Below are 25,298 nucleotides of genomic sequence, written 5' to 3'. Positions count from 1 at the left end.
CAGGACATAGACTTAGCGGTGAGGCTGCACCTGACCCTCACACAGTGAAAGGGCCAGGCCTGCCCCAGAAACGCCCTGGGCCCCTGCCCCTCCACACCAGGCACAGCAGGTGTGGGCATGCAGGCTCAGCCTGGCAGGATCTAAGTGCGGAGGGGCTTAGTGTGGGGGAATCCAGGTGTGGGGTGAGAGGGTTCTGTATCGGGCAGTCTGCGAGTGGGTGGCTCAGTGAGGGTCTGGGTGCGGGGGGAAAATCTGGATGCGCAGGGGCTCCGTAGGAGTGGAGGGGGTTCTGGGTACTGGGGGTTGAGGCTTGGTAGACAGTGTTCTGGGTGCAGGGGTGGGGGTCAGTAGGGGAGTCCAGGGGGCTTGGTGGTGGGGTTCTGGGTGCAGAAAGTGAAGCTTATCGAGGGGGGGGGGGGTCTGAGTATAGGGGGTCCAGAGGCACAGGGGTTGGGTGAATGGGGGATGGGTCTGACCTGTCCCTGGCTCCTGGGGGGTCTGATTGGGCCCCGTGGGGGGGGTCCCGGGACCCCCCCCCCCCCCCCAGTGATTCCTCTCTCCAATGACTGCTCTTGGCACCTGAAATGACAGCCTGCGCTGCTGGGAAGGGGCACGTAACTACTCTTGCTGCTTCCCTTTGCTTCCTTTTCAGAAAGTCATTTTTCTGTGGGGAAGCAAAGAAATGTGTGACGGGTGTGAATTCTGCACACATGCACTGGTGTGGAATTCCCTTAGGAATAGCTCTTGTATCTGCACAGTGGGAACTATAATGTAGTCTGTGGTGTCACTATTTTTGGTGCTGTCAAGTGCTTCTTTATAGCCGCCTATTTGTAGGGATTAGGCTGGAATTCTTAAAGGAATTTAAGGAAGTTAGGTGCCCAGCTCCCCTTGAAATTAATTGGGGGTTTTGCACCTAATGCCATCAGACTTCTTTAAGAACTCCAGTTTTGGAATTAACTATGAGCTTTGTATCCAGTCCAAATAAGCCCAGCATGTTTTTAAAGAAATAGAAAATAAAATGAGAAAACAGTCTGAATTGTATCAATGGAGAATTAATATTAAAATCAACCTTTGTGCGTATTAGTACTCAAATAATAGCTGTTTATAAAATTACTGTCAATAAAACAAAGGTCTCTGCTGCTCAATGAATTTGAACTGTTACATCTAGAGCAGGACTTACCTCCTAATATTCAACTACACTTTTGGAAGTAAAAACATTTAACAGATAACTATGCAACTGAAGTAAAATATTTTCCTCGATTAATTTCCCTTTCTTCCTTGATGAATGTTGTTATTCCAACAAGCTCCTGGGATCTTGGATTTATAACCAGGTGGTGAATTTTAAGAGCATATAGGAATCTCTAGGATAACATAGAGATAGACCACACAGCCTTAGTTGGGCTGGAATTCTGCCAAAGATGGGCTGGACCGAGTGTCTCAGTTTAGCTATGTCTAGATAACCCTGAGTCAGTCTTGTCTTCTCTTGACTGACGCAATCCTGAAACATGCTGCTTGTGCAGGGCCTTGGAAGAATGAAGCCTATTTATTTATGTAGATTTTAGTGATCTTCGTATCCTAGAGGCATGTTTAAAACAATGTTAAATTGAGATTTTGTTCTGGAATCCTACATTGCAGCTAATTCCTTTGTCTCTGAACCTTACTGGCCATAATCTGAGACTCCATTGTAATTTGTTTCCAATAATATCCAGAAATACTGGATATTCAAACTTTCTGTTTTATTGTACCACACCTGTGTGTTTCTCCCAAAAGATTGTTCTTTATCCTGATTCTTAAAAATTCAGAAACATCAAATTGTATGTAGTGTCCCCTGTCCACCTGGTTACCTCCTTTAGTGCCAATCTCCTGATGTGTTTTGATGGACAGGCCTGGGTTCTTCTGGATCCTGCCATACATTCAGCAGGGTGTAACTTCTTTTTCTTCCCATATGAATTTATTTGGTGGTGCCTCCACTCCCTTGCTCCTTCCTGGCAGGGTCACCAGGGCAGCTTGGGAGGAAAACTCTAATCACTGGGTAACCACCACTTACTTGCCAGATAATTGGAGACTTCCATGAAATAACACAAACACATATAATATATTTAAGACAGTACTTATATTAAACAGAAGATAAATATATTAGGGTAAAATACTATTCTCAGGGTCACGAGGGCCCCTGCAATACCCATGAATTTCCCCAGTCATGTGACCTGATATAGCAAATGTAAAATTAGTGTCCTGTTGGCGCGCGTACTTTGTAGGGGCTCTTGATGATGTGTGACCACAATATCGTCTGTGCAGCACTTAGCAATGTGGCTGACTCGGTTCAGTACAGCCCAAGAGATTCACAAGTCAGATAATGTGGTAAGTCCCTCTGCAGATCCAATAGGCAGCAGGTAACAAAATTCCAAATCCCTTACCCCCTGGCTTGAAGACACATTTCAGGAAGTGGCAGTGGAACCATTTCAGATTTTGGTCAGGTGGCGCAACTTTTAACTGTGATTCTAGGGGCTTACTTAGGCACTTGAAAACTCTAGTTTTTTGGCAGATAACTTAACAATTAGCTGACAGAAGCATTGTATTTAATTCCTACATGAAAGAAACAAAATTAAAGAAATATTGGACCCACTCAGCGCTAATACTAACGTGTTCTGACATCTTGTGGCAAGTCACTTAAGGGAAACCGGTTAGGTTTAAAATTTGAATGTATGTTCTTACTTTGTTACTAACTCTGTGGAGAGAGAGCTCCCATCAGGATTCCTGGGTTCTGTCTCAGGTCTGGGAGGGGAGTGGGGTCTAGTGGGTTACAGCGGGAGGCACATACATCTGGGATCTATATAAGAACATCAGAATGGCCATACAGGGAAGACCAATGGTCCATCTAGCCCAATATCCTGTCTTCCAACAGTGACCAATATCAGATGCTTCAGAGGGAATGAACAGAAGAACATGGCAATCATCAAAATGATTCATCCCATTGCCCATTCCCAGCTTCTGGCAAAGAGAGGTTAGGGACGCGCAGAATATGGTGTTTGATCACTGCGCCGCCCCCCTTCCCCTTCCGAGCTAATAGCCATTGATGGACCTATCCTCCGTGAACTTATCTAGTTCATTTTTGAACCCTGTTATAGTCTTGGCCTTCACAACATCCTCTGGCAAGGAGTTCCAAAGGTTGACTATGCATTGTGTGAAGAAATACTTCCTTTTGTTTATTTTAAACCTGCTGCCTATTAATTTCATTGGGTGACCCCTAGTTCTTGTGTTATGAGAAGGAGTAAATAACACTTCCTTATTCACTTTCTCCACAACAGTCATGATTTTATAGACCTCTATTATATCCCGCCCCCTTAGTCATCTCTTTTCCAAGCTGAAAAGTCCCAGTCTTTTTAATCTCTCCTCATATGGAAGGTGTTCCATACCCCTAAGCATTTCTGTTGCCCTTCTCTGTATCTTTTGTTTGAGATGGGGTGACCAAATCTGCATCAGTATGTAATATGTGAGTGTACCATGGATTTATATAGAGGCAATATGATATTTTCTGTCTTATTATCTAATCCTTTCCGAATGAGTTCCAGTATTCTGTTAGTTTTTTTGATTGCCACTGCACATTGAGCAGATGTTTTCAGAGGACTATCCACAAGATCTCTTTCTTGACAGGTAACGGCTAATTTAGCCCCCATCATTTTGTATGTATAGTTGGGACTATATTTTGCCATGTGCATTACTTTGCATTTATCAACACTGAATTTCATCTGTCATTGTGTTGCCAAGTCACCTAGTTTTGTGAGATCCCTTTGTAACTCTTTGCAGTCAGCTTTGGACTTAACTATCTTCAGTAATTTTGTATCCTCTGCAAAATTTGCCACCTCACTGTTTACTCCTTTTTCCAGATCATTTAAGAATATGTTGAACAGCACAGGTCCCAGTACAGATTCCTGGGGGACATCACTATTTACCTCTCTCTATTCTCACCATTTATTCCTACCCTTTGTTTCCTATTTTTTAACTGGAGTGCCTGGCAATGCTTTCAGGATCATCTAATGATCCTTAATTTAATTACAAGCCTTTTGTTATCTTAATCACCCTGCCTCTGTTTATAAACAAACTCCCTGCTCCAAAGGTGGAAGCTTGGAGCAGCACAGAACTCATCACCTATCACACTCAAGTTGTCTTGCATTTAAGAGCTCCATCTGGGGCTAGGGCATGTGCTGTTAGCAAACCTCAAATATAAAACTTGGGGGGGGGGAGAGGAGGAGTTTGAGTCCCCCCCACCCCACCCCCAAAATGGTGCTCCTGGTAAGTGGTCTCCCAAACAATTTCCCTGACTAGTTAACTGGTGACTCACAACTCCACCACAGATCCTCAGGTTCAGAGATGGCTCTGGACTCCTCAGTCACTGCAGAGGGCTGACAACCACTGTTGGCAGGTGTCCTCTTCATGCAGGAGTCAGGCTGCTTCTGGTGCCAGGATTTTCCCTTACCACAAAGGGTTGTAAGGATCAAGGTGGAGATTACAAAACTATAGTAAAATCTGGATTTTAGTCTCCCACCCCAGTGCTCAGACACACTCACAGCAGGCAGCAGCCCCGGCTAGCAGCCAGAGCAGAGCTGGCCACCTGGTGATTGATCTCACATAGAGATCAAAACTGTACAAACTGGAAGTCACCTTTGGAGAGGAAAAGGCCCAAGTTGAAGGACCTTGCTTTCAGGTCCCCAGAGGCCAGTCCTGCCCTTTCCCTGGCTGGTGCGGCCTCTGGGAGGGGCGGGGCAGGGCTAGGGTGTTCAGGTTTGTGCTATTAGAAAGTTGGCAACCCTACCCCTTTCACATAGCAAACTTATGAGTGCGACCACCCTTATAAATTAAAAACTTTTTTTTATATATTTAATACTATTATAAATGCTGGAGGTGAAACAGAGCTTGGGGATAGAGGCTGATGCTTGCGACCCCTCACATAACATTATGAACCCCTGAGGGGTCATGACCCCCAGTTTGAGAACCCCTGAATCAGTGCTTCTGAATCCCTTCAGCATGTTTGAATATCTCTAATAATAATAATAATTTAGTAATTAATAACAAAAATATAGTTAGTAAATCCTCTAGATTTTTTCCTTAAAACCTATGTTTTTGCTAGAACATTCAGTAAGTTCTTTCTAGCTCACTTCAAATATTCATAGCCTCTCGATAATTGACTTTGATAAGATTGTGGAAAAAATAATATGTCCATCTATGCTTTCATTGTTCAGGAACACCAATATATTTGAGGTTAAAATCTATTGTCTAGGTCATCCACTTTATCAGTGAGAAATGTTTTTTCATGTGCCATAAATATACTGATAGAGAGCAGAGAGGTTTCATTCTCTGCTCCTCCACTTATCTTCTGTTTCTCCACATTGTACTTGAATTAAATTGCTTAAACTTTGCACCAAGGGAAGTCTGAGGGAGTTAGGTGCTTAATCCCATTGAAAGGGATTTGGGAGCCTCATTCCCTTAGGCTCTTTTGAAAATTCCAGCCAAAATTCTTTGGAACTACCTTATTGTTCCCTTTCTCTGTGATTTACGATTCAATGTCTGTTGCTCTTTCTTTAATTTGAGAATCAAATTTTCTATTTCTCTCTTAATGACATTGATACTGTGTGGCAAACCTCAGTTATTGTAAGACTGAACATAAAATATTGAAACTCCATAGATTTTAAACAAAGAAAAACCCTTTAAGACAAATTGGTGAAATCTTTATAGCTCAGACAATGACCAAATGTATTTCTATACTTCATAATTGGGTCTGGTTTTCATTATATGCAGGTACAGCCTTAAGGTTTGATCCTTAAACTGCTGGCAGTGTATTTGGCTACATTAGTTGCTATAGGCTGGCCCTCCTGTCAAAGTTGGACATCAGGCTAGATTCTGAATTGTGAGCTTACTGAAGGCCCTCAGAAACATGAGGTCCCAAACTGTCCCATGCTTAAGGCTAGGCCTGAAATATCAACTTGACATACAGCAATAGTTCTCAGCCTTTTCTGTACCTGGACTCCCTTCCCATTTAGAAATATGGGAAGTGCAGGGTGGTCATGACCCCGTGATACTTTTTCATGACCTCCAGGTTGAGAAATCATGCCTCACAGTAATACCCTCTTCTGACTTTGATCAGATCTTGTTCCTGTCACTTTGACTGAGGTATGTAGTTGACCTTGTTATGGATAGTACCCACTGGTTTGCATAACTCATGATAGTTCTTTTTAGGTAAACAATGTGTAAATTACAGAGCTTTTTATCTAGTTATCTTTTAAGCACACAAAGATCTTCCTTGGGCTCTTTTATCTTGTTCAGAATTTGTCATTTCCTGTTAATTGACAACTTCCTATAACCAGTGATTGAGTTACTCAGTACCTGCTTCAAGCAATCATAATTGATAAAAATAAAGCAGGGAAGTCATATTATTTTTAGTAGAAATTATTTGGTTCTAGAGGTATTTAATTAAATGGGAGATCAAATTAACCAGTAGCTTAATTAAATGGTAAGGACTGTAATTTCTAATTCTCATTGAGATATAATGTACGGGTATGTTTCACTTTGACAAACTTGATGGAGTTATTTTGTACTCGATTTTCTTTAGCTACCTAGTCATGCCGTTTATGGGAACAGACTTGAGTAAGATAATGAAGCATGAGAAATTAACTGAAGATCGAATCCAGTTCCTGGTCTATCAAATGTTAAAGGGCCTAAAGGTTTGCCATTTTTATTACTTTCTTACTTTCACATGTTAAATTTTTTCTCAGGAAGTTGATTTAGAGAGCTGCATACATTTTTCAGTATTTGAAAGCTGAGCAAAATTTAATCTCCCTATAGACATTGTGAGCTCTGGAATTCCCCACAATGGATGTGTTTCTTGATGATGAATATTTGCTTATATTTTTTCAAAATCACGTGTGGGGGTTGGAGTGTGAGTCCCTTGTCCTGATGATTTTATAGTTGCAAATATATTTGATCCATGAAGACTCTCTTGTAGGCCAGCAACACTTTTATTTTAACAAGCCAGAAAAGTCACTACTGTGATTTTAGTCCATCCTCCTCCAGCAGTTGATTGTGCTGCTTCTTTGGCACACCTAGCCCCTGCTACCTGAGGTAATTAGAAATCAGGGGTGAAATCCTCGCCCTGCGGAAGACAATGGCACTGATTTTAACGGGGCCAGGATTTGATCCCAAGCCAAGAATCAAACTTGGATTTCACATATGGTGGTGCAGAGTACCAGGTTACATGGTCAGTTTTAAAAGTTTCCTATTTGCTAATCTGCAGATTAAAAGTCAGTTTAAAGTGCTGTGGTTAAGAGAACAGTGCTTTTCCCCTGCTGTATCTACTGGAGATGTGACATCAGATGTGATGCCTTTCCAGTTTTTGCTTTCATGTCAGTTCTGTTTATTTTAATTAACTATCTCCGGGGATCTCCTTTCATGCTCATATTACCTATGCTTATTGTAAATTTGTTTTAATTCCTTTTTTGATAAGATGAACAGAGACCTTTAGGCATGGGCATCCCAGAGTAAAGACCTGCCCTTGTGAGGTGCTGAGCTTCCTTGACTCCCACTAGAGTTAATGGGAGTCGAGAGCCCTCAGCCTCTTACAGAATTGGGCCCCAATTCAGCAAGGCACTAAAGCACATACCTCACTTTAAGCACATGACTCATCCTACTGAAGTCAATGGGATTGCTCACAGGCTTAATTATCTTGACTAATCAGGGTTCTAACATTATCTGTGAAATTCTAAATCCGAAGAAGTGAGGTTTTAACTCACGAAAGCTTATGCCCAAATAAATCTGTTAGTCTTTAAGGTGCCACCAGACTCCTTGTTGTTTTTGTGAAATTCTAAAATATAATTCCATCTCGTAACGTTTTATGTAGCCTTTCCCTATAGATCTGAAGGATCTCTGAAGTCTACTAGCATGAGATGGTGGGGTGGCTTGGTGTAGAGAAAAAACACGCTAACACACACTCTGGATTTTTAGTGACAAATTAGTGTGTAATGTGGCTGAGAGAAGCTAGAACTTCTTCAAAACCTCTCATCCCTCCACCCCCAAAAAGAAGTCAACCGTCTGTACAGAAAAATTGTAAATGATGGGGGAGGAAAGATGCTGGAAAAGTATCCATTGAAACAGCATCACTTTTCAATGATTTTTGGGAACATAGTTTGATACTATCTCAGGGTTTGATATTTTTATTTGATAATGGACATATTCATACATTTTAAGGCTAGAAAGGACCACTGTGATCAACTAGTCTGACCTCCTGCAGAATACAGGCTATAGAATTTCACTGTTTCCTGTATTAAGCCCATATCTTATTGAGCTAAAGCTTTTTTTTTAAAAGACATCTAATTTTGATTTAAAGACCTCAAGTGTTGAAGAAATCTCCACATCCCTAGGTAAGTTGTTCCAATGGTTAATTACTCTCACTGTTTAAAAAATTCCATCTTGTTTCTAGCCTGAATTTATCTAACGTCCGCTTCCAGTCATTGGATCGTGTTTATACCTTTGTCTGATAGATTATAGAGCCTTCTGCTATCAGAAATTTTCTTCTCATATGTACTAGTCTTTTAATAATGATGCTGTTTATAAATGACTGTGGATCACCTCAGAAGTATCCAGTCTCATATACTAAACTGCTGTACAATGTGTATGTTTGTCTTTCCCTCATTTCAGCTAAATAAACAGATTTCCATCTTCATTGTTCTTTGTTTTGTTTCATCTGGCTTTCATAAGAACAGCCATACTGGATCAGACCAAAGGTCCATCTAGCCCAGTATCCTGTTTTCCAACAGTGACCAATGCCCAGGTGCCCCAGAGGGAATGAACAAGTGATCCATCCCCTGTCACCCATTCCCAGCTTCTGGCAAACGGAGGCTAGGAACACCATCCTCGCCTATCCTGGCTAGTAGCCAGTGATGGACGTATCCTCCATGAAGATATCTAGTTCTTTTTTGAACCCTGTTATAGTTTTGGCCTTCACAAGAGGTTAGGGACACGCAGAATATGGTGTTTGATCACTGTGCCGCCGCACCCCCTCCCCCCCCCCCGCTAATAGCCATTGATCGACCTATCCTCCATGAACTTATCTAGTTGTTTTTTGAACCCTGTTATAGTCTTGGCCTTCACAACATCCTCTGGCAAAGAGTTCCACAGTTGTCTGGGCGTTGTGTGAAAAAATACTTCCTTTTGTTTGTTTTAAACCTGCTACCAATTAATTTCATTGGGTGACCCCCTAGTTCTTGTGTTATGAGAAGGAGTAAATAACACTTCCTTATTTACTTTCTCCACACCAGTCATGATTTTATAGACCTCTATCATATCCACCCTTAGTTGTCTCTTTTCCAAGCTGAAATGTCTCAGTCTTATTAATCTCTCCTCATATGGCAGCCGTTCCATACCCTTAGTCATTTTTCTTGTCCTTTTCTGAACCTTTTCCAATTCCAATATATCTTTTTTGAGATGGGGTGACCACATCTGCATGCAGTATTCAAGATGTGGGCATACCATGGATTTATATAGAGGCAATATGATATTTTCTGTCTTATTATCACAAAATAGACAATGATCATTAACATTCTATTTTTAAACCATGAATGATTAAAAAAAAAACAACAGAAAAATATTTTTGAACCCCCATGTTTCTGAATGATTCCTATAAATGAAAGATTAGAATCCGTCTCATTCTAGATTAGGAATGGAAATGAAAACGTTGACTCTAATTTTTAAATTACAGTGTGTGTTGTTTTGGTTTTTAAGTATGTTGCTTATCATAAAGGTTTATTTTTTGTTTCCTTCTAGTGAAAGCTGTGCATCCAAAAGGAGAGAGCTTCCTTATAAAAGATGCTGTATTCTGTCCTCATTAACACGCTGTGCTTCAACAACAATTTTAGCATACAGTTGAGATTTGATTGCTGAAAGTGCTTTGACCTAGTTTGGCAGGCTGAAACCTGTCTTTCCTATAGTGACAGCCATTTCTGTAGAATTGAATTCCCTTCACCCTGGGAGACAAACTCTAACAAGGCTATGGAATAGCAGAATTTTGAATTAGATGTATATTTTTGGCGATTCCGTGAATGTTTGGTCTTTAAGGCCTGGGTCCTGCAATTTACGACTCACAAGAAGAGCCTTGCACTCATGCAGCGTTTCACTGAAGTTAATATGGGTGGAGTGGATCCCCCTGTGCTTTGTAAACTGCAGAATCAAGCCCTAAATGAGACAGGCATATCATGCCTGATCAGATTCTAACCAGTTTTTCTTCCTAATTTACATTGGACCTTTCAAACATTTGAAACCGAAAGAACAGGCAGGACACATTGTGCCTGGATACTCTGGTGATGGGTGCCTAGGAGTGCTGTTTTCCCCTCCTCTCTGACCTCACTCCACTACTTCGTACATTTACCCCTTTGTGTCTGTATTGTTTTCTCCTGTCTCCAGATTTAGTGTGTATATTTTTATCTTGTCCCTCATTTATTCATTTGCCCCTGGCTCCAAGTAAAAAGGTTTGTGCTCAAGGGTTTCATGAATGTTAAAAGACCAGCCTGAGTTGACAGTAGTGGGGTAGATGGGATCTTCAGGGGAAAAAAATCAATTATGAATTTCCAACTGTAGGGCTTGATTTACCTTTTTAGGATATCTTCATAAGGAAAAGGGCTAGAAACCTACTGTGGGGAAAAAAAATACATAGATTAGCCCTGACATATTTAGGCCCCTACAATCATAGAGCACCCACAAGAGTAGGCTTTGTGAGTCCCAAAGGATGCCTTTGCTAATCAGATGCACTACATTCATAGGAATCTGGGAAAGCAGGTGTGAGGTGCTGATGTATGAAGCACTCAAAGCAGTACACTGGGTAAAGAGGAAATGGGAGGACGCCCCTTAAGTGACCCGGCATCCCAGGGTTTGGAGAAACTGGGGCATTCCAGTTCCAGCAAATCTTGCAGAGATGCTGAGATAATCCTAGTAAACCAGTATAGCTCGATACCCTAATCTTACTGTATCTTTAAATAGAAATGATTCCCTTGACTATTTGCAAAACTGCTTTCCATCTGGTCATATGGAGAAGTGCATCTCTAATAACCTCAGCATTATCAGCAAAAATGTACGGCTTTATTCATCCATTAATTTTTGATGTTTTAGTCCTTTCATATTGTGAGTCAGACATTCAACAATAATCTTTACTACTTCACCTGTCATTTATGTCACTATACTTTGGATCTTTCTCCCTGCGATAATTCACTCTGAGCAAGCACTGTGTCTAGCTAGAAAAGTCTCCAAGGAACTGATCTAAAAGCAGGAACATTGCAGTGCTGTTTGTCTGAGTGACACTTCCACAGCACCAGCCCTTGTTACGATAGACTCAACTTAGTGCTATTAGTCTCTTGTTTTCATTAATAGTAAATTCAGTCATTCCCTTGTTTTCCCCTTAAAAAATATTCACTAGACTTCACTTTGCAAACTCCCTTGCCATCTCTTCCTGTATTGATTGTACTCTAAAATGCTCAAAAGAGTTGGTCCAAAAACCAATGCATTGGTGACCTCCCAGAAAACACCATCCTAGCCACCATGGATGTAGAGGCTCTCTACACAAACATCCCACATACAGATGGAATACAAGCTGTCAGGAACAGTATCCCTGATGATGACACAGCACAACTTATTGCTGAGCTCTGTGACTTTATCCTCACGCACAATTATTTCAAATTTGGTGACAATATATACCTCCAGACCAGTGGCACCGCTATGGGCACCCGCATGGCCCCACAATATGCCAACATTTTTATGGCTGACCTGGAACAACGCTTCCTCAGCTCTCGTCCACTCATGCCCCTTCTCTACCTACGCTATATTGATGACATCTTCATCATCTGGACCCATGGGAAGGAGGCCCTGGAAGAATTCCACCATGCTTTCAACAGCTTCCACCCCACCATCAACCTCAGCCTGGACCAATCTACACGGGAGGTCCACTTCCTGGACACCACCGTACAAATAAGCGATGGCCATATTAACACCACCCTATACCGAAAACCCACCGACCGCTACGCCTACCTTCATGCCTCCAGCTTCCACCCCGGTCACACCACACGATCCATCGTCTACAGCCAAGCACTGAGGTACAATCGCATCTGCTCCAACCCCTCAGACAGAGACCAACACCTACAAGATCTTCACCAAGCATTCTCAAAACTACGATACCCACACAAGGAAATAAAGAAACAAATCAACAGAGCCAGACGTGTACCCAGAAGACTCCTGCTACAAGACAGGCCCAGAAGAGAAACCAACAGAACTCCACTGGCCATCACCTACAGTCCTCAGCTTAAACCTCTCCAACGCATCATCAGTGATCTACAACCCATCCTGGACAATGATCCCTCACTTTCACAGACCTTGGGAGGCAGGCCAGTCCTCGCCCACAGACAACCTGCCAACCTTAAGCATATTCTCACCAGCAACCACGCATCGCACCATAACAACTCTAACTCAGGAACCAACCCATGCAACAAACCTCGATGCCAACTCTGCCCACATATCTACACCAGCAACACCATCACTGGACCTAACCAGATCAGCTACAACATCACCGGCTCATTCACCTGCACGTCCACCAATGTTATATATGCCATCATATGCCAGCAATGCCCCTCTGCTATGTACATTGGCCAAACTGGACAGTCACTACGCAAGAGGATAAATGGACACAAGTCAGATATCAGGAATGGCAATATACAAAAACCTGTAGGAGAACACTTCAACCTCCCTGGCCACACAATAGCAGATGTTAAGGTAGCCATCTTACAGCAAAAAAACTTCAGGACCAGACTCCAAAGAGAAACTGCTGAGCTTCAGTTCATCTGCAAATTTGACACCATCAGATCAGGATTAAACAAAGACTGTGAATGGCTATCCAACTACAGAAACAGTTTCTCCTCCCTTGGTGTTCACACCTCAACTGCTAGCAGAGCACCTCACCCTCCCTGATTGAACTAACCTCGTTATCTCCACACTGATATATACCTGCCTCTGGAGATTTCCATTACTTGCATCTGAAGAAGTGAGGTTCTGACCCACGAAAGCTTATGCTCCCAGTACTTCTGTTAGTCTCAAAGGTGCCACAGGACCCTCTGTTGCTGGTCCAAAAACCGTTGAAGTCAGTGGGAAGATTCATATTTGGATCAGGCTCCTTACTCTGCCCTTATATTTTATGTGCTGCCAAGAACACTTATTATCAGGTGACGGATGATGAAGAGTTTACCAACAGGGTGCAGTAACTTACTGAACTGAATTTGCATAGAGTACCAAAATTTGCCTTTTAGCTATTCCCAAGGTTCCTGTACTACAAATCAATTTGTTCACCCTAATCAGAGAAACAAGACCAGTTGTTAAGATGAAATCGTGACAATGTTGTGAGGGAAATGACTGATATGGTCTAAATCTCTCTGCTAATAGATACTTTTATGAGAGAATGGGTAAAAATCCATAATAGGAGAGTGCAAAATCCCATTTTAGAGAGAGACGCCGTCAAAATGAAAATATTCTGAACTAAGCTGGAGTAGTTTCCTCAGTATTGGGGTACACTGCAATGTAGATTTAAATATCTTGATTTACAAAAAAATAACGTTTATAAAAGAAACCTGGCATCAGAAATGAAGTGCTAAATAATTTGGTCTCACCATCTCTCTATTAAGAAGAGTGTTTAGTAAACATGTAAATTATATCCAACGTGTTTAAATGAGTTGTTTATTTTCCTCCTTTGCATTTCTAACACTCATTCCTGGGTATGGTGAGGGAGAGACCATTAGCGAAAGTAAGATGTTTAAGGAAAACTATTCTCTTCTCTGAAGGTGGTTAAGGCCCATTTTTACTAAAGCTCCCGAGGCTAAAATTCTTTTACAATTCCTGTTTCTAGATCCCGCGTTCTTGTGCAAAAGTCCCTAGGCCTTCTGTTTACTTCCCGACTATGTACAGTTTTGCACTCTGTCTTAGTATCTGAAATATCTGAAGGGGATTCAGTGCGAAGACATTAAGAAACAATTTGGAATGTATATGGTCATTGTGACATGCTTGTTGCTCAAAAATTAAATCTGCCATTGGCAGGAGATGTCTACCCTTTCCTTGTTACCGGTCTTTGCTGGGAGTCTGACTGTGAACAAATACTTTCCATAGGAATACTCTCAGGACTCTGTACCTAAGTGACAGGACTTCCTCTTGTTTAAGCAGTCTTCTCTCATCCTGATATGCTTCACCCTTCCATCCACGAAATAAATAGCACTTCATAGTTTCCAGTCTCCTCCAGTCAGTGGTAGAAGTAGTGCTACAGGCTATGTTCCATGGCACCAACGTCTCCTCTCTACAGTAGTCAGTTCTTTGGAAGGGAGTATGGGAGGTGGTTTTTCACTCCCTAGTGATGGTGCTGGAACTGTCTGATCTGCAGGCTATTCACAAATGGAACTGATCCTCCAGCTGAAAATGTCCAGTATATGTGGTCCCTCTCCCAGGCCTACTCATTTAGTGTGGCATTTCTTGTTATGACTCGTCTTGCACCTTCTGCTCATATTATGTCAAAACAAGAAACTATTTTATAATCACATCAGCTAAGGGTGGTCTAGGAGAACATAAAGCCAAGGGCAGACAGATATGTCCCAATATGAAAGCAGCACTAGGAATGCAAAGATGGGGCTTGTAAACTCACTACTGTAAGCAGTTCAAGAGCAGGCTGGCTTTCAAAACAAGTTATGTCAGGTGAGAGAGAGGGAACCTCTGTGTAATGTGGTAGGATGAGGAGTTATTTAGTCTTTGCAATGGGCAGAGATAAAATGGACTCTGAACAGCATTGCTCTAAAATTGTATGTCTGGCTGCATGGGAAGCTTGTGTTCTTGCTGTACAACACTGGGCCTGATCTTCAAGTAGGGGTACAGGTCACTGGATTCCAGTACTGACTCTTAGATTTCATACATGGAAAAGAAAAAAAACAATTTTTTGTCCATGAAGGTTTGTTTCCTCTTGCACTAAATGCAATAATAGTAGCTAACTATATAATCTTAATTTCTAGATCCTTAAATGATCTGATGTATCCATTGAAATACAACAAAGGGGAAAAAAATCACAAAACCAATACATGCATGGGAGGCATTTCATCTTGTCATATTATTCTGGTTTTTAAGCAGCGTACACCTTGAAATTCTAGTTCCTGTGCTGGTCTGTTTCCTGTAAAAAAAAAAAAAAAAAAAATCTAAAACTAAAATACACAATATGTCTGCTGAGGAAGATGGCTAGGACACCAATTAGGGTTGCCAATTTTAATTGGACCTATTCCTGGAGGTTTCATCACATGACATAATCGTTAATTAAAGATTAATATTTAATTCTTGGAGACTCCAGGACAACCCTGGAGGGTTGGCACCCCTAACGCCCATCTGTGACTCTCCTTTCTTCTTGCAACTGTAGGGCTTATGGCTTAACTTCATGGTTCCTTTTGGGGGTGGATAGAGGCAGGATTTGTGGAGGGCTGCCCAGAAGGCGAGCTCGTGTGCCTGAACTCTGTACCAAGTTTGGAGCTCCTTTGCCCTCCCAGTACACCAAGCTGATTGATGTCCCTTCCTGCCACTTAGGTTCCAATCCTGATCCATCCCTGATTGGTTGTTTAGTGTTCGTAAAGCACTGCACATGGACATAACTGCTACTAACCCACCCATTATAAGTCTGGTAGAGAATCTCTGCACAAAATGGAATTTTCAAGCAGAATATTCATCAATAACTGCTCTGCTCTCTATGGAGATTTTGTGGACTGTTGGAACCATTAACCCAGCTGGGAGAGTCAGAGGTGGAACCAGGCAGAACTGTTCTTCTGAAGTTTTAGGATGAAGGCAAGGCGGGTATTTGCCTTCTGGTTGTTTTGTTTAGAAGTTGAAGTGGTTTACAAATCAAGAAAAGTCCCTTATTTGAGTAAAACCGCTATGCTCCTGAGCATTTAAACTAAGACTACAAATCCAAACAACACAGAGATTTTCATTTATCTCCAAAACGGTTATATAGTGAGCTTAGACAGTCGATCGTCGTGCTATGACATATTTCAGAAATGCGGCACAGTAGCAGATAGAACACTATTCCAAGTGGACTTGTCAAAACTGCTCTAATTCAAATTGCTACTAATACCAAAAAAGCAAACATTATATACATCTCAATCTGGCTTTTGCATCTTTCTGGTTGCCCCTTTGAGGAACCAAAGTTATTAGACATAATAGTAATGTAACAACGATATTATCTCCCTTATTTACCAAACTGTCTACGGCACTTCAGAAGGTCCTAGTAACTGGAATGTACACATTGGCACGTCCCTATCAGAACATAGCCAGTGCTGCTCAATATGGTATAAACAGCAGTTTCTCCAAAACTCTAGTATCAGAGGGGTAGCCATGTTAGTCTGGATCTGTAAAAGCAGCAAAGAGTCCTGTGGCACCTCATAAACTAACAGAGGTATTGGAGGATGAGTTTTCGTGGTTGAATACCCACTTCGTCGCATGCATCCAACGAAGTGGGCATTCACCCACGAAAGCTCATGCTCCAATACGTCTGTTAGTCTATAAGGTGCCACAGGACTCTTTGCTGCTTTTCCAAAACTCTAGTCCTTGGACCTCCATTGTGTTGAGTTATGTGTGTTTTGAAAACTTGAGCATCCTCACACAGAGCTCTGGAAAGATGGTGAAAATATTCCAACAAGGTAAAATGCTTTTTTTAAGATTACTTTCAGGTTTGTTTGCATTCAGGCCTTTATTCTGGAAAGGATACCTATTCAGGAAGGGTGCTTAAGCACATGCTTAAAGCTGAGCATCTGCTTTCCTAAAGCTAAATTTGAGCTTAAATCTGATGACTGCAGTCGTACAGCACATGCTTTCCTCAATCTGGGGTTTACCAGAAGCATCTGAACCTAAACTGTGATTGTGCAGTTTAGATTTCTGTTGTAGCTAGCTCAGGAATTTACAGTAAGTAAACAATAGGATTTATTTTAATCCATATATTTCACAGCCCAATTTCAGGATGATTTTATTTTTCTAACAATACCAGAGAGTTTCTGGACACAAAAATGATTTATGAGGAAATTAAAAGTGAGGAAACATGGTGACCTGATTCAGTATCATATTCAAATAGAGCTACAGAAATAATGATTATAGGTTGAAAAAAGCATCAGCTTTATACTTGAGACTTTCTTTAGAAAGCAAAAATAATCTTATACCTTAAATTTAGTTTTAGGAGTCCAGTGTGACCTTCTCTAAAATCATTCTCTAATCTCTCTGGCAGAAAATCCATAGGGTGAATGAGTTGTAATTGTGTCATAAAATGAATAGGAGAACTTGTGGCACCTTAGAGACTAACAAATTTATTAGAGCATAAGCTCATAAGGATGCATCCGAAGAAGTGGGCAGTAGCCCACGAAAGCTTATGCTCTAATAAATTTGTTAGTCTCTAAGGTGCCACAAGTACTCCTGTTCTTTTTGCGAATACAGACTAACATGGCTGCTACTCTGAAACCTGATAAAATGAATACACTTTTATTTTTTTCTTTGAATATTTGATGTAAAGATGTGTAAACCTGATTATCACCTGCCTCTAACATTGTGATCTCTCTTAACTTCTCTACTTGGCATCTAATGATGATTAATTTTTTTTTATATGACAATACATTTGATTGCCTCACTGTTTTCTAAAAAGTGTATTATTAATTTCAGATCACTTTAGCAACACATAAGGCCAATTTTTGCAGCAGAACTGAAATAATAATTTATTGAGAATCCAGCAAGTGTCAATTAACATATCATTTTGTTTTCACAGTATATCCATTCAGCAGGCATAATTCACAGGGTAAGTGAAAACAGAATTAAAAATATTTTTTTTTTATTCATATTCTGCAGACGATGTTTGTGTACTTGTATGTCCATAGATATAGTTCGCACACCATTCTTGACTTGATTAATTTTGGCTGGATGTTTTTTAATTGATATGGTCCCCACATTGGGGGTTTCAGAACAGCCAATGACTAAACTGGAACTGGTTGAAAATTGGGTTTTAGACTAAACAAAAATTTGCATGAAAAGTGTGTTTTCCTCAGAAAATTAATTGGAAAACAGCACATAAAAACTGAAAAATTTTCAGCCATAATGCAGAGAGTCAGAAATTGCCACTGAATATTTTGACAAGAATATTTTTTATCAAAATTTTGTGCACTGAAATAAAACTGGCCTTTGTGATTCCTTTTGAAAATCCCACCAAAGCTCTCACAAAATCAGTGTGAGAATTTTGAAATGACAACATTTTGGGTTGCCTGCCCTTATACTTGCAAACTTCACCATTCCTCCACAAAGACTTGGCTGTCCTATCTTAACCAAGAGAAGAAATCAGTCCTTTGTAGTAAAATACCAGGAGCATCATAAAAAATTTACTTCGCCCATGTGGCTTCAATTTGACTGCTGGAAATTATATCAGTCATCACAAACCCAAAATGATATAACACTTCAGTACGTGTGAATGTTAGCTCCCAAAGCTGTTGTAGTCATAGTCTAAGCTTGACGGATACTCAGCTTTCTCTAAGTTTCCCCCGCTGACTGATCATCTTTCAATTCCATTGTAGAGCCTCTGCAACTCGAAGTCTCCCTTCTCTCACTCCAAGGCCCTTATGATGTTAACAGTCCACATCCCCTGCTTTTTTTTTTTTCCATCCATTCTTGGGATGGACAATTGGAAAGTTGTGCAGAAATTTTCTACAAGCATCTTGTTTTATGGTGTAGTTGACATAAATCTGCAAAAGTTGTGGGGATATTCTGCTCAGATTTTCTCCCTAAATCTGGAATCTCTACAGATCATTAATCGTGTATAATAAAATTTAAGGGTCTGAGTTTTTCAAACTGTTTGAGTATCCTCCCCTATCTATAGTCTCAAAGTCTTGCAGCAGTTAAATGGAGAGGGATATTGCGGTGATCAAGACCTGACTCTTTATTGTTGGCATTTTTTTAATGTAACAAGTAACAGCCTCCATTCAAGTGAGTCAAATTAGCAGGAAATCCCTTTTTATCCAAACTTTGCCTAAGACAGGAGAGCATGTTATGGCTAAAGAAGGTGTGATCATAAAATCTTGTTTATCTCTTTTAATACTCAAGAGCATCCCAGGTGGATAAACAATCTGCTTAGGTGCATACTGATGTATATTAACAATTTGCTTATGTGTTATAGCACCCTCGGTCTACCTTGTCTATTTAGATTGTAATTTCTTCAGAGCAGGGACCGTCTACTCTTCTCTGGTTGTAGCACAATGGGGCTCCGTTCTTGGTTGGCCCTTGGGCACTGCTGAAATAAACACAATTAATATTAATGGACCTTTCATTGAAGATTTCTTCCAAGAACACATATGTGGCTTAACAGCCATGAAGGAAAGCTATTTAATTTCAGTTGAGTTTATGTAAGTCCCAGGATATAACTTCAAAAGGTTGGGGCCAGAGTTGGGAATTTGCATTCATCTCCTCACAGGTATTTTCTAGGAAACCCACTTATCTTTGTTTGTCCCAAAAGTTCTTTCTTGTCTGGCACATTGTTTAAAATAGAACTTTTGAAGCTCATAACATTCAATAAGGTTTTTCAAGGCTATTGCAAGAAATTGCCCTATCTTTCACAATTTCCTTCACATAACGCAAGTGTTTTTATTTAAAAAGTGTATTTTTCTGTTTGTTGTAAAAGCCCATCTCAAACTTGATATATTTACAGGATCTAAAGCCTGGAAATTTAGCAGTAAATGAAGATTGTGAATTGAAGGTAGGAACACTTCCTGAAGTATGCAGTTGAATTTGTTACAAACACACTGCATAGGAGAACATGGGTGAAACCAAGTCAATGACAGAACTCCTGTTGACTTCAGTTGGGCTAGGATTTTACCCTATGACTTTTGAAGAGTCATGGAGATATGGGAATTACCAGGAAATTGAGGTGAGGGAGGACCAAATGTGGTCCCAGCACGTTAGCAGGAGGAAGAACCAAATGGAACTTATATTATTTGGCGGGGGGGAGGGGAGGGGGAACCTGAAGATCAAAATCTCATTGGGTGTATCTACACAATTCTGAGTGATTGCAAGCAGCTGATTGGATGATCAACCTCCAAGAGGATTATGGAACCGAGCAAGTAGCACTATTTCTGGAGGAAAAACTTTGCCAAATACCCTCAATTGCTGCTTTTTAAACAAAATAGAATTCAGTGGATGTTATCTATATGGATTTTCATGAATCATTTAATAGTGTCATGAAATCCTGCTTTTTAAATTACATCACATTAGCTTGACTATGAGCAATGTCAGGTGGTTTGAAATTGGCTGAAGGATTGTTTTAAAAAAAAATTCATGACAAAATAGCAAAGTATCAAATTAGGGATCAATATTAGGTACAGTGTTATTTAAATCTTCCTTCAAGAAGCTTCAGAGCATAAGGAAATTCAACTATGATACTAAGTATTGGTAATGAGTTCACATAACAGTTGGATGTGCAGAGGATAACTGTTAGATGAGCAAGCCTATGGCACGGGTTATAATAATGACAGAACAACCACAAGTTGCTGCTGAGATCAACAGTACCAGGAATTCCCTACAGGGTTGGAGGAGGTGGTGGCAAAGCCTACTGTAAAAATTGAAATTGGCTGCTTTAGAGTGGGTATAAAAAGAAGGCTGTTTATACATAGGTCTGTGGTTCTGCAGAGTGGATTGCTGTAAGTGTGTATGTTCCCTCATAATTGTATAAACTATAATAATCAGTGTAGGTATGTATGCAGTGTTGTTGTAGCCATATTAGACAAGGTGCGTGTGGTAATATCTTTTATTGGACCAACTTCTGTTGGTGAGAAAGACAAGCTTTTTGAGCTTACAAAGAGCTCTACTTCAGGTCTAGGTATGTGTAATACATAAACTGTGATGAATATCTACTTATTTTCTCATGTAGTCACTCAGCTAAAAAACTGACTTTTTCCAAAAGAGTTAATGTCCGTGTTGCCAAAAGGCAGCTAGTGTGTAAGGGCATTGCTGTGATACCCTTTCTCATGTCCAATACCATTTTACACCACCTAGTCCCATCCACTTCAGTGGGAGTATTTGTGCAGTAAAGTGCTACTCAACATGAGCGAGGATATCCGAATCTGGACCTAAATTCACACATCAGAAATGGGGCTCTTGTTTCTTTTAAAAAGACACTGAAACTAGGAAAGCCAGTGATAATGTTAAATGCATACTGTAAAGTTTCCTAACAGCAGTACTGGTTCTAGTGGGTTTCCAGAATAGCTTGTGTCCTTTAATTGGACACTTGGTAATTTTTTTGTTAATTAGGGGCAGGTATTTAAGATCTTCTAAGCATAGGTGACGACTCTGTGGGTGCTCCAGGGCTTGAGCTCCCACAGGAAAAAAATAGTGGGTGCTCAGCACTCACCAGTGGCCTCACTGATCAGCTCCTTCCCCTCCCCCCCCCCGCAGTATCTCCTGCCCGCCGGCAGGCCCTGCCAATCAGCTCCTCTCCCTCCCTCCCAGCACCTCCTAACCACTGCAGATCAGCTGTTCAGCGGCATGCAGGAGGTGCTGGGGAGGGGAAGGAGTGAGGGCAGGGCATCGCTCAGGGGAGGGGGTACAAGGGGGCAGAAAGAGAAGGGCAGGGGTGGAGTGGGGGCAAGAAGGGGCAGGGATCGGGCCTGGGGGAAGGGGTGGAGTGGGGTAGGGGCTGGGGCAGAGCGGAGTCAGGCACCCCCAGGGAAATTAGGAAGTCAGCGCTTTGCTTCTAAGACATTTTTACATGGAAAGAAGTATGAGCTGTTTCTTCTGTTCAGTTATCCCTGCATATGAGTGCCCTAAGCAGATTCCTGTTGAACTGTTGTGCAAGTAGGCGTTGCCATCTGCAAGCTTCGCTCTAGATCATTAAGCTGAAATACTGAATCTGATTTTATCACTCTGCTTCTTCTCTGTCTTGGGAATCTTCCAATCCATTAGTGTGTTAAAGCATAATATTTATTCTCCAGAAATAATTATGCAAAATAGCCTAGACCCCACAATATGTATTTGTTTAATTGTAGTGAAGAGTTTGTTATAAAAAAGCAAATAAGAAAACTTTATGAAATGTGATTTATACATGTCTCCGTCAGCTTATTACAAGACTTCTGGTTATATCCCTTATATGAGGTCAGTAGATTCAGACTGCTCCCAGCGGCCACTTCACCTGGAATGGTCCTTTAGAATATGTGCTAACTATTTATGCTAAACTATCTGTTTTTATTTAGCATTTCGCTGTGACACTCTTAGTACCTTCCCCAGACCTGAAGAAGAGCTCTGTATAGCTCAAAAGCTTCTCTCTCTCACCAATGGAAGTTGGTCAAATAAAAGATATTACCTCACCTACCTTGTCTTTCTAATGAATTAAAAGGTATTCTCTCCCCAAGATTTCGAAAGTCTTATTTATTTTGTGGAATTTGTTTCTATGTGAGCTATCTTACTGGAAGGATTGCCAAAGTTACAAACATCACCCTCATAAAAGGCTAGTAAGTAATTCAACAATTAAACTCAAAAACTGTGCACAGTCAATCATTCAAAAATCAGGAAATACAAAAGCAGTATTGTCAACACCAAGCATTCAAAAATCATAAGTCAGGCTTCAAAAAATTATGAAATTGGATTTAAATAATGAAAATTTTAAACAATAATAAATTGTTTGGAAGTTTTTGTTTGTTTGTTTTTCTCTCTCTCTCTCTCCCTCGGTTTTTGAGCCTTTTGGTTACACCGTGGGACATGTGTTCCATCTTTTCTCCCTGCCCTTCTTTAAAAAAAAAAAAAAAAAAAAAAAAAGTTAAAGTTCTCCCCTAGTTGCATGACTCCAGGACTGGGACTTTAAGAAAAACATCCAGCAGCACAAGATTCATGATAAAATTGGAAGAGTTGGCACACTGAACAGTTAAGTTTTAGTGCACAACTTTAACGCTCTGTACCTGCACCAAGGCACTGTAATTAGAGTTGGTTGGGGATCTGTCGACAAAACATTTTTTGTTGGAAAATGCTGATTCAGCAAAATCAAAACTTTTTCATGGGTCAAAACTTGTATCGAGCAGGTTTTTTAGGTCCAGGACAGAATTTCTGTTCAAAGAGAGAGAGAGAGAGAGAGAGACCCATCTTAAAATAGCAAATGCCTAGTGGTTAGGGCAAAGAAACTGTAGGAGAGATTTAGAGCAGGAGCTTTTGAACTTAGGTCTCCCACATGCCAGGTGAATGCCCTAACCACAGGGACACTGGCTATTCATGGGTCGGTGGGTGTCATTTTGTTACAAAACAAAAAATTCAAAAGGTCTCGGTTTTCTCCCAATGTGAAATGGAAAAGATTTTGAAATACTGAAAATGTGTGCAGGATGGGAAAACCATTTCCTGCCCAGCTCTCAGTATAATATAGACTCCCTCCAATTCTCTGGAGCCTTAACCTGGTGGATCCAGCCACTTACAGATTCCCCATGTTAAAGGGATACTATGACCTTAGATACACAAGTATTAAGATAAATTAAGATCATATAAAGACAATTCCTGACTTTCAAGTACTTAACTTTGCAAACTCTAATGTTGCAGTAATTTCTAAAGTTTATTTTATTAAAATTGGAAAAGAAATATGCAAGGCTGGTAATTAACAGGCATTAACAGTTGTGAAAAGACACCTGGTACCTGTAAACAGCAGGGAGCAATCTATAAAAGGTAGACTAGTCTGTGTAAGAAATGCAGGAGAAGGACCTGATTCTCATCTCATTTACACCAGTGTAACTTCATTGACTTCAGTTTAGTTATAATTCCTCTGTCCAGAATTGGAGAAACTTGGTTCCAATCAGGCAGTAATCTCATCACTACAATACCTGCAGCTTGAAAAACTTAACAATCTCTGCCACCTTCCCTGGGAGTGAAATATTTTGCAGAGCTTGCAAGGTGCACAAGTTCACTGTTCACTAACATACAGAACTAATAAACTCCACTGCTTTTATGAGCACAATTTGAAAGCCTCTTTCTCCACAGCTAATGGGCCTATGGAGTATAGCTGTTCTCTTAACTGTGCACCACATCCATCTTTAAATCCCCAGCTAAGAGCTTAGCATAACTTTCTAAAGCATGTGCTTGGTCATGCATTTTCAGAGTCATCAAACTAATTTTTTTCACCCCTATACTTTTAACAAAATGCATATTGGACATTAAGGCCTGTTTCTAGGCTATCTTTGAAGTGTCAAAGTTCAGTTGGTGTTTTGTTATTAAGGTGGGAAGCTGGAGTTTTATTTATTTATTTATGTGTTTATTTTTGTAGTGGGGAGAAATGTGTTTTCCACCATCCTATTCTTAACTTTAAAGTGGCTATAGCAATTTTGCCTAAACATGTTCAAAAAATCACTTTCCAGCATGGTAAATTCCAGCCCAAAAGGTTAAATGTTTAGGTCAAGAATGTATGAAAACAGTGGCTTGATACGGAAATTGTAGTGCAGCCTTAACTCTGATAATCTTAACCATAATAATTAGAAATCTGTTCATAAGAATGAATAAACATTTACTCTGTACAAAACAAAATGAAAATCCTAAAATGGCTGCATGACTACAGCTGGACCAGGGGCAGCTCTAGGCACCAGCAAAGCAAGCAGCTGCTTGGGGCGGCAAATTTGCAGGGGCGCAAGAATCCAGCATGAGAGCTGAGAAACAACAGGGAGCCCTGGGAGCTGTAGTTCCTTGGTTAGCTCCCTGCCTATAGAGCCTTCCCTGGAGCAGGGAAAGAACTACATTTCCCAGCATTCCCTTGGCCACAATTAACAGGAAAGGGAGGGGAAAGGAGTGTAGAACTGAAACCTCATGCTGCAGCTTGCTGTAAATTAGGATTACGATATTTAAAAAATAAAAAAAGAGGACACTCCACGGGCCCTGGCCCTGCCCCAACTCCGCCCCTTCCCCAAAGTCACTGCCCTAACTCCCCCTCCTCCCTCCCAGCCACGCAAAAAGGGCTGCCCGAGTGCTACCGGCTTCACGGTTTGCCGGGCAGCCTCCAGACCCTGCGCCCCTGGCCGGCGCTTCCCCAGCGCAGCTGGAGCCCGGGAGGGGAAGCACCCAGCCTGGGGCGCAGGCTGCCCGGCAAACCGTGAAGCCAGTAGCGCTCGGGCTTCGGGCAGCCCCCATGCCTCTGGATCCCGAGCCGCCGGCTGGGCACTTCCCCTCCCGGGCTCCAGCTGCTGTGCTCCTCCCCTGACTCTTCGGCTCTGTTTCAGAGCCGA

The 25,298-nt window shown here is 41.1% G+C and overlaps 1 protein-coding gene across 2 annotated transcripts in view; it reads left to right on the top strand.

The window, feature by feature from the left end:
* Positions 1-25,298, top strand: part of MAPK12 (mitogen-activated protein kinase 12) — a 78,793-nt gene that overhangs the window by 35,690 nt on the left and 17,805 nt on the right. Inside the window, exons 4-6 of one of the 2 annotated variants that reach the window (XM_034767700.1) lie at positions 6,608-6,719; positions 17,846-17,875; positions 19,769-19,816. In XM_034767700.1, the coding sequence (XP_034623591.1) occupies positions 6,608-6,719; positions 17,846-17,875; positions 19,769-19,816 (190 nt within the window). The remainder of the gene's footprint in view (positions 1-6,607; positions 6,720-17,845; positions 17,876-19,768; positions 19,817-25,298) is intronic. The other variant, XM_034767709.1, reaches the window with a different exon arrangement.

Source organism: Trachemys scripta, chromosome 1 (genome assembly GCF_013100865.1).
Source record: "Trachemys scripta elegans isolate TJP31775 chromosome 1, CAS_Tse_1.0, whole genome shotgun sequence".
NCBI classification, from domain to species: Eukaryota; Metazoa; Chordata; order Testudines; family Emydidae; genus Trachemys; species Trachemys scripta.
The sequence above is the reverse complement of the archived record's forward strand: the minus strand, read 5'-3'. Positions and strand labels throughout refer to the sequence as shown.